Source organism: Erpetoichthys calabaricus, chromosome 8, assembly GCF_900747795.2.
Source record: "Erpetoichthys calabaricus chromosome 8, fErpCal1.3, whole genome shotgun sequence".
Lineage (NCBI taxonomy): Eukaryota > Metazoa > Chordata > Cladistia > Polypteriformes > Polypteridae > Erpetoichthys > Erpetoichthys calabaricus.
Genome location: NC_041401.2, coordinates 132190099 through 132200098, shown reverse-complemented (window position 1 = coordinate 132200098; position 10000 = coordinate 132190099). Strand labels below are relative to the sequence as shown.

The 10000-nt window shown below is 41.8% G+C and overlaps 1 protein-coding gene across 4 annotated transcripts in view; it reads right to left on the bottom strand.

Moving 5' to 3' along the window:
* The window catches only part of LOC127529044 (uncharacterized), a 106788-nt gene that overhangs the window by 73002 nt on the left and 23786 nt on the right, over positions 1–10000 (bottom strand). For all 4 annotated transcript variants that reach the window (XM_051931393.1, XM_051931391.1, XM_051931394.1 and 1 more), the window contains exon 4: positions 8715–8863. In XM_051931393.1, the coding sequence (XP_051787353.1) occupies positions 8715–8863 (149 nt within the window). The remainder of the gene's footprint in view (positions 1–8714; positions 8864–10000) is intronic.

Here is a 10000-nt window from a genome sequence, read left to right as displayed (position 1 = left end):
ACTTGGCAAGTTACCATCCATTTTTCCACCTTAACAGCTTCCATGATTTCTTTGGACTTTTTTCCTATTATATATTTATGTTTGTCTGTCGTTATGTCATTTATATGTGTTGAGGTTTTAGATGAGGGAGTCAGGGCCAGCACTGGGGTTTCTTCTTTCTTTTTCTTCTGACACTGTATATAGATGTTCCAGCATCAGGTTTCTGGGAATATGGGATATTGTTTGTGAACTATGGCAACAGATTGCCTTTGTGATCTTTAAATCTGTTAGCAATATACTCCTCTTTTCTTAATGTTCATTTCATTTGACTGTATTGACGACCAGGGAACTCAAGTGGGGTTAAAGGAGTAAAGAGTAAGTACGGTTTGGCATGGTTGAGTCCAAACTCTGCTCCAGCCCCGCTGTGGTTGTAACTTACCGCCATCCGTGTTTGAGTGCAGTTGCTACAACTGTATACAGTACTCTAGATGAGGCCTCACCAGTGCGTTATAAAGCCTGAGCCTCTATTGACTTGTACTCTACACATCGTGCTATATAACCTAACATTTTATTAGCATTCTTAATGGTTTCTGAACACTGCCTGGCAGTTGATCGTATAGAGTCCACAATGACTCCTTTGCATAAGGTGCACTTTCAATTTTCAGACATCCCACTGAGTATTCAAAGCTAACATTTTTACTTCCTACGTGTAATACTTTACATTTATTTACATTAAATTTCATCTGCTACAAATCTGCCTAAGTTTGTATGTTGTCCGAGTTCCTGTTTAATGATTCAACGGATTCCAGATTATCTAACAATACACCTATCTTAGTCTCATCTGCAAACTTAACCAGCTTGTTACTTATATTCCAATCCAAATCGTTATGTATATTAAAAATAGCAGAGGCCCTAGCACTGACCCCTGTGCAACACGACTCTCAACATCAGCCAATTCTCGTCTACCTGTGTATGAGGGAATGTTGCACCGATCTACAAACACCCTGAATTCCCTGTTTTTCACTTTGATGTCCAACTTCTCATGTGGCACTTTATCAAATGCTTTCAGAAAGTCAAGATAAAGAATATCATATGCTCCATATAGTCATATTCTTTTGTATCTTCCTCATAGAAATCCAGCATGTTGGTGAAACATGACTACTATCTTCAGAACCCATGCGGACTGTGCAGTAAAAGTCATTTTCCCTCCATGTAGGTGCTCAAGCTTATCCTAAGAAAGTTAAGCTTACTGGCCTATTGTTGCTTGGATCTGCCCAGTCATCATTTTCAGATAACAGTATAATATTTGCCATTATCAAGTCCATCAGATTTCCCCCAGTGCGCAGTGACTTCCTAAAAATATGCATCAAGGGTTTATATATGTACTCGCTAACCTCCTTTAGAACTCCAGTGTAAATAATATCTGGTCCTGGTGATTTGTTTGATTTCAGCCTATTTAATCTAAGCAGTACTTCTCCCTGTACAATTTCCAAATCACTCAGTACCTCCTTTGTAGTCCCTTTTGCTGCTGGGAGGTTATCTACTTCCCCACTTGTGAAGACCTTAGAAAAATGTGAGTTTAGAGCATCTGCTATTTCACTATTTTTTTTTTTATTCTAGTTTACCTTTTGCCTTATCTGCTATATTCCTGTCTAACACTAGAATTACCAAAGCCTACGAAAAAACTTGTAAACCTGGCTCACCTTAAATCCGTTCACACCTCTGCGTCACAGTCTTTTTTTGATGTAAATAAGTCGATAAGCACAAGCAGCCTACTATCCCATCCTCCCACCGCAGCAGAAAGGGCAAAAAGCTCTCCCAGCTCAAGTAATGTTCATCTGGGAGAGAGGTACCGGGGGCTGTATGGTGTAAATAATATATCGTTATTTGGAACACATGCATTTAATGTGTGTTCTGTGTCTACAAAGATCTATGAAAGTGACTTTAGCTGCAGGTGGAAGCTCCACGCAACTGTTGTTATGGTTCTGCCTGTGCCCAGAAATGGTTTCATATACTTTATGAAAGTCTTTCTCCCGTGGGACAACTGGCATCTTTTCCTGAATAAGATCAAACACAGTTGGCATAGGGTGCGACAGTAGTTTCCACCTGCAGCTAAAGTCACTTCAATACACACGTACAGTACTTTGTGAGCATGCCCGTGTCAATCAAACACAGGAAGCTCAACAGTTTACTTGTGACTTTACTCTGTAGGAAGATAAGTAAATAAATCAAGGTAAATAACATTCAATCTGGCTTTTATATAAGTAACATAAAAATATTTTTATATAAAGACCATCATGAAAGATAATCACAAACTGGACTTTGCTGATACCTTGGCGAGCTCTATAAGCTGTGCTGTTTTGTTGAAGGTGTGGGGAAGACTGACTGGCAGGATGACACTGTGACGATGCGGGTTCAGCTCCATGCTCCCATCGGCTGTTAGGGAGCCCTTGAACCCAACACCGTCGGTAATGTCACCGATGAGCTAGACTGTGAGGCAATAACAATGAGCAAGGGGATGGTTTAAAAGTGCTAAGTGCTTTTATTCACAGCAATCCAAAACAGTGTTCTAATAAAGTGCAGCAGCGCAATATCCAATAAATAAATAATCCATTAAATGAAATGTGGAAGGTTAAAATACACAAAACAATAATCCTTTAAAATGAGGTTAACACGTTCAACAGGAAGCAGTCTTTAAAAACAAATGACAAGCCCGGTGCTTCTTCGGTTACCCTGGCGGCTCCCCTGCTACTCTCATTTGGGCTGCTCAGCAGGAGAGGCCTCTTTCTGCAGCTTGCCTTCTACCTACTCCTGCTACTACTGTCAGTCGTCTTTCCAATCTATGGCTCCGGTCGGCTATCCGTGACAGTGACCTGGAAAATCCCACCAATGGCCAAGGCTCTCACGTGGTGGACACCACGTTCCCAAGTCCTGATTCCCGCGGTCATCCGTGGAGAATCATCCACCTTCCAGTCACTCCCGTCCTTCATAAAACTCTGCGGGAGCGACAACAACTACTACGCCTGGGGTGTCAGCCTAACACCCAGGTTGCCTATTCAGCTGCTGCGAGCCTGCTCTCGCTCGCTCGCTCACTCACACCGGCGCACTCGCTCTCTCTTCCTTGCATGTTTCCTTCCATAACTTCCGTCTTTCTTTTACTTTTTCCTCTTACTTCTTCCTAACCGTCTCGGACTTCTCTGTATATGCAGAGAGGACATGGCAGCTGCAGCCCATTAGCCACAGGAACAATCATGGATGTGGGCAGTCCCTCACCTGTGCACTTAGGTGAGAAACGCCCACACCGCAGATCGCCCTGCGGCTCACTACAGCTGCCACACCCCCTCGCTAAGCCGCGAGCGCGGTGATTATTTATTTAACTGGCCTTTGCTGGGAGAGCTGTGGACTGATAACACCACAGACGCCCGACCTATTACTACATCCAAACGGTACCATCTTTCGCCTTTACGCTTGGTGCAGCTGCGTTGCTCTTATATGTGAGTGGACGTTTCTTGCGGGGAGGGCTTTAGTTCTCTTTATCCGATGTAGAACCCTCATCTTCATCTGAGTTCACCTCTGTTATAGCACGTCTTTATTTGAAAACAGCAGTGTCAGATCAGGGGGTACGTGAACACGACTGAGAGAATAAAACAGAATAAAAAACAAACAAAAAAAAACCTTTACAAGTACCATACATTTAAATTGGCTGTTACAGACTCAAATTAAATGTATGTTTTTATTGTATAATAGTAACAATAAGAGCAGCTCACTGCTCAAAACGTTTATTTTGGTATGTGGCAAAGCTCAGATCCGCGGCCTCTTGATTATGAGTCAGCAGTTCTTACCACTGTACTACCAAAACAGTCGTGACATTTAAATACACTAACCTGATTTCTTTTTCTTTGGTTATAGTCTTGAATAAAAGCTCACTTGTTTTGTTATACTTGTACCTTTTGTGAAAGTGCTTATTTGCTATTTGGACTTCAGTCTTCACACATTATACACTTCACGTCAAAATTTTGTCGTTAGTACTAAAACATGAAAAATGTTTGTCTTTTAGGTATGTGTGTAACATTTCTTGCATTTCCTGCCATCCTACACTTCCATAGATCTTTGTAGACACAGAACACACATGAAATGCATGTGTGCCAAATAACGATATATTATTTACCCTATACAGCTTCAGGTACCTCACTCCCAGATAAACAGGGCTTGAGCTGAGAGAGTTTTTTGCCCTTTCGGCAGAGATGGGGGGATGGGATAGCAGGCAGCTTGCTGCTTGTGCTTATCGACATATTTACAAAACAAAAGACTGATGGAGAGGTGTGAATAGATTTAAGGTGGGTCGGGATTACGAGTTTTTTCGTAGGCTTTGGTAATTCTAGTGTTAATGAACCCTTAAACTGTTGCCCTCATAACTGCTCTAATTTCCTAACCACTAAGAACTTTTCAATCTAAAAAAAACTTGATTGCTGGGTTAATTTCTTACTGTTCTGTCTACTCCTACAGCCACTTGTGCCTAATCAGTGCCTCTGCCTCTGACTCATGGAGTTTTGGGGTCAGAGCACAGGGTCAGCTATTTGTACAGCACCACTGGACCAATTGCTGGTTAAGAGCCGCTCAAGGACTCAACGCAATAGCATTCCTTCTGTCACTGCTGGGATTTGAACCAATGCATTTTTTTCTTTTTTAACTAAATAAAAATTTGAGACTTTATGAAAAGAAAGGAAGTCTAATTTCCTAATGCTCATTTAACATCTGTGTGGAAACTAAACTGTCTTGAAGCAGTTAAAAGCAGTTGTATCTGTAAACTTTAAAACTTCTTTCAATTAGTTTACATTTACATAATCTGTGGCAGGAATAAGAACAGATCCTTTCAATCAGAATATTAGATAATGAATGGTAGTCAGTTCATAAAATCAATTCCTCTTCAATTTCTGCAAAGCATGATGTGCTTTAATTGAAAACTGTACATCACAAAAACTTCTCATAATGATTTAAAATGTTCTAGGGAAAGTTCATTAATTGTTAATGCTGTAATAAAAGTTACCTGCTTCATAGGTCTGGGCAATATGGACCAAAAATCATATCTCAATATTTTTTAGCTGAATGGTGATATACGTTATATATCTCAATATTTTTTCTTCCCATAAAGTAATAACAAAAAGACTTTCACACAGGCACTTTTATTAACATACAGCCGTAGATGTACCTGTACATGAGAAATGGCTCAAAAATAAACTATTGGTATATATTAAATAATAATGCTCCTTAAATAAAACAAAATAATGTTATTTTCCTGCATAACAAAAGACTCACAGCTATGCAATTAAGAAAATGTAAACAGAAAAGATACAGAGCAAATATAACAAAAGGCTGGCTTGTTCTTTAAAAAGTGGGTTTCCACTGTAGTAGAGAAGCTCTTTCTTTACCAAAGTGCTCCTCCTGTGTGTAGTCCTGTACAAACATCTACGACTTTGTGCAACCATGTACAAACTAACAAAACAAAACAAGTGACATCTTTCTTACACAAGAAATGGCCCGGGTGCGGGCATCATCCATATCATGTCCTGCAACATACAACATAAAAACTTTTAAAATCACTTTCATTTTTACGTAAAGAGGCAGATCACTCAAAGGCAAATTAACATCCATCTGTGTTTAGTAGTGATGTATAAGATTTAACTACGTGTGTTAACTGTGTTGTGTAATGTGTAACCTACAAATGGTTTTAGTTAAACCATTTTGGTAGAAATCACCAGCAAATGAGTGAAATGCCATCCATCCATCCATTCTCTTCCGCTTATCCGAGGTCGGGTCGCGGGGGTAGCAGCTTGAGCAGAGATGCCCAGACTTCCCTCTCCCCGGCCACTTCGTCTAGCTCTTCCGGGAGAATCCCAAGGCGTTCCCAGGTCAGCCGGGAGACATAGTCCCTCCAGCGTGTCCTGGGTCTTCCCCGGGGCCTCCTCCCGGTTGGGCGTGCCCGGAACACCTCACCAGGGAGGCGTCCAGGAGGCATCCTAATCAGATGCCCGAGCCACCTCATCTGACTCCTCTCGATGCGGAGGAGCAGCGGCTCTACTCTGAGCCCCTCCCGGATGACTGAGCTTCTCACCCTATCTTTAAGGGAGAGCCCAGACACCCTGCGGAGGAAACTCATTTCAGCCGCTTGTATTCGCGATCTCGTTCTTTCAGTCACTACCCATAGCTCATGACCATAGGTGAGGGTAGGAACATAGATCGACTGGTAAATTGAGAGCTTTGCCTTACGGCTCAGCTCCTTTTTCACCACGACAGACCGATGCAGAGCCCGCATCACTGCGGACGCCGCACCGATCTGCCTGTCGAACTCACGCTCCATTCTTCCCTCACTCGTGAACAAGACCCCAAGATACTTGAACTCCTCCACTTGAGGCAGGATCTCGCTCCCAACCCTGAGAGGGCACTCCACCCTTTTTCGGCTGAGGACCATGGTCTCGGATTTAGAGGTGCTGATTCCCATTCCAGCCGCTTCACACTCAGCTGCGAACCGATCCAGAGACGAATAAAACATTTGGACGGCGTTTTCCCTCGCCCGGACGCGGGTCACCGGGGCCCCCCTCTGGAGCCAGGCCTGGAGGTGGGGCTCGATGGCGAGCGCCTGGTGGCCGGGCTTGCACCCATGGGGCTCGGCCGGGCACAGCCCGAAGAGGCAACGTGGGTCCCCCTTCCCATGGGCTCACCACCTATGGGAGGGGCCAAGGAGGTCGGGTGCAGTGTGAGTTGGGTGGTGGCCGAAGGCGGGGACCTTGGCGGTCCGATCCTCAGCTACAGAAGCTGGCTCTTGAATGAGTGAAATGGATGTATATTTTTAGACCTTTTCAATCTCAAACACTTTTGAATTAAAAATGCATCCCAGTCTCTTCTTAAGTGGAGTGGTGGCTTTGGTGGTAAGGATTTGCTGGCAGTTGCTGGTTCGAATCCCGCGACTGCCAGAACACTTCTTTAGGTACTTGAGCAAGACCCTTAACTGCAATTGCTTCGTCCTGGGTATGATGTTAACCTGCATCTGGACCTGCAAGTGCCCCTCCAACTTTCAAGGAAAACTTGGGGGTTGGTGGCAGAATTGGCACTCCAGCCACCGTAAAAACCTTCACGCAACTCCACACAGTGTTGCGTGGTTCCAAGGCATCACTCATTGCACGTCATGTGTGACGGGTGTGGCCACGCGCTGTACACAGTGCACGCTCCCCTTCCCTTTCCTGTCTCTTCTAACATGCACATGCACACATTCCAATAGGGCTGATAGTTTATGTAACAAAGTTTCAATTTCAAAAGTGGTAGCTGTATAAGCTTAAACATTTCAGATAGTTTATCATGTGGTCAACAGGCATATTCAGCTCTGAAGTGGTTCTATAAAACTTTTTACTTAAGTCTTTTAGGGTGGACAGAGTGCAAATAAAAGCTACAAATGTTGATAAAAGTCACCATTATGTTATAGGTAGACCCTCTTTGCTTGGAGGACTGTTAGATTCATTGATTTGATGTCAAATCCCTGCGTGTGTGTCAGTAGCATACGGTACACAACATCTAGAATGGCATCGACATCGGGCGAGAGTGTGAAGCGAATGTGCAAAGCAAAATACACTGTGGATGACATTTTGCGTATATTTTATTATTTTGAACTGGACTTTGATTTGTTGTACTATGATTTGGAGCAAGTGATCTGGAGATTGAGATCTGAAACGAAAGTGAGGTACTGGCATCAGCTGATGCGCCCAGCCGCTGCAGCAGCTGCTAGATCTCTAACACACACTGGCAGCAAACTGCATGCAGCAACAAACATTTTATGTTGATATATATGAGAAACTATTGCTTTGTGTGCTTTTTAGAAACCCGAGTTTTTTGGGTTCGCTTCCCGGGTCCTCCATGCATGGAGTTTGTATGTTCTCCCCGTGTCTGCATGGCTTTCCTCCGGGTGCTTATTCCCACAGTCCAAAGACATGCAGGTTGGGTGGATTGGCGATTCTAAATTGTCCCTAGTGTGTGCTTGGTGTGTGTGTGTGTGTGTGTGTGTGTGTGTGTGTGCACGCCCTGCCCGGGGTTTGTTTCCTGCGGGCCCTGTGTTGGCTGGGATTGGCTCCAGCAGACCCCCGTGTCCCTGTAGTTAGGATATAGCGGGTTGGATAATGGATGGATGGATGGATTAACCAAACACAGGGGGTTGGCGAGCGAAGCGAGCAGGGGGCAGAGCCCCCTAGTAACCTATAAAACTAAAATATACAAGAAAAAAGATAAGAAATGTGTCTCAGCTAGCTGTAAGTTTTCCCATCTAAACATTATACTGTGTATCGAAACCCTACTGCTAATTCAGAGGCTTGTTCTGAAGCTGTGTAAGCATTCAGGAGTTACATTCCAGTAAACTTGTGGAATACATGTTTTTTAAATAAGGTCAAGTAAACATTATCATTCTATTATTAAAAAGGTTTACTTCTCACAAATCATTTTTTTCAATACTTTAATTTGTTTAGCTGCAACATTTCTCTAGAATAACAGTGGCTGCTCTTGGTTGTAGTTTTAATTGTTTAGCTACAGTACTATATATACAGCATTCTGATTTACACCTTCACCAGTCATTACAATAAAAATTGTTAATATGAAAACACTGTCAACACAATCCCAATATATCTAAGTTGTGGTAGTTTATTGGATGAACTTATTTTTTTTTTACCTGCTTTACTGCAAAGAAATAGACTTACCAGAATAAGGCTGTTGTTTTCCTTGTACTGGCTAACAATAAAATTTGCAATGGATCGAATCATGACCACAAGCACACTGACAACAAAGGCAATAAGTTCTTGGTGGTTCTCCTGCAGGACTCCTCGTGTGATATAATAGCAACAAAAAACTGTAAGAAGCAAATAAATAATATTCAGAAAAGGAAAAAATATCTATGTTATTTTCTCATTGATAGTAACTTTACATTTTTTATGATTTCTTTGCAATCAAGAAATACAGTTTTAGAAAAGAACTTAAAAACCTTAATTTAATAAACAGGTAGTGTCTCTTTATAGCAAACAACCTCTTAATATATGTCACGAATATAGATGTACAGAGAAACTGTTTGCACATTATTTTTTTTATTTTTATGTATACATGCATACACACACACACACACACACACACACACACACACACACACACACACACATTTTCTTTTTTAAATAAAGGAACCACAGGCAGATTAACACATTTGGGAATACAGTAACCATTGTGCCAAAATGGTGAAAAGAGCCATAAAATATTCTCAAATGATTAGCAAGCATACTTTTTCATTTTCCTATTGTGATTAGTTATTTGGGTACAGTAATGTGGAAATCAACACATTATATTTCACCTTCAGAATTATAAAAGTTATTAACCATAAACTTATTCAACATATGTGACAAAAAAAAATTGCCAAAAGAACACATAAGAAAAGGCGCCCAACAAACCTAAAATACAATCTAAAACGGATTGTGGAACCAATTACAGTGGACCCTTGACTTACAACCAGCCCTCGCGAACTAATTGAGTTCGTAAGTCAAGACTATTTTTCCCATAAGAAATAATGGAAATACCCATAATGCGTTCCGAACCTCCCACAGCAACACTTACTTAACCTTTTCATAATAAAAAAGGGTTCTATAATGTGCATAATTTACCAAAACACCAATAATTTTTCTAATGTACTAACCAAAAAGTTATAAAAAGTGCCTAGCCTACCAGAATCAACAATTTCATACTGTACTCACCATCTAATTTGACATCTTTGGGCTGCAGGAAGGGAGGAGGAGGAGAATGAAATGGAAGGTGGTTATTGTTTGGAAGGAGCCTCCTTATACAAATCTTTTCTTTGTAAAATTGTCGAGATGGTGGATTTCGACTGCTGTACATATTAGCGAGATCGGTCACACGAACACCACTCTCAGATTTCCGCACAATTTCCTTCTTTATTTCGATTGTGATTGCTTTCTTTACCTTCGTTACCTTCTCTTCCTTCCTT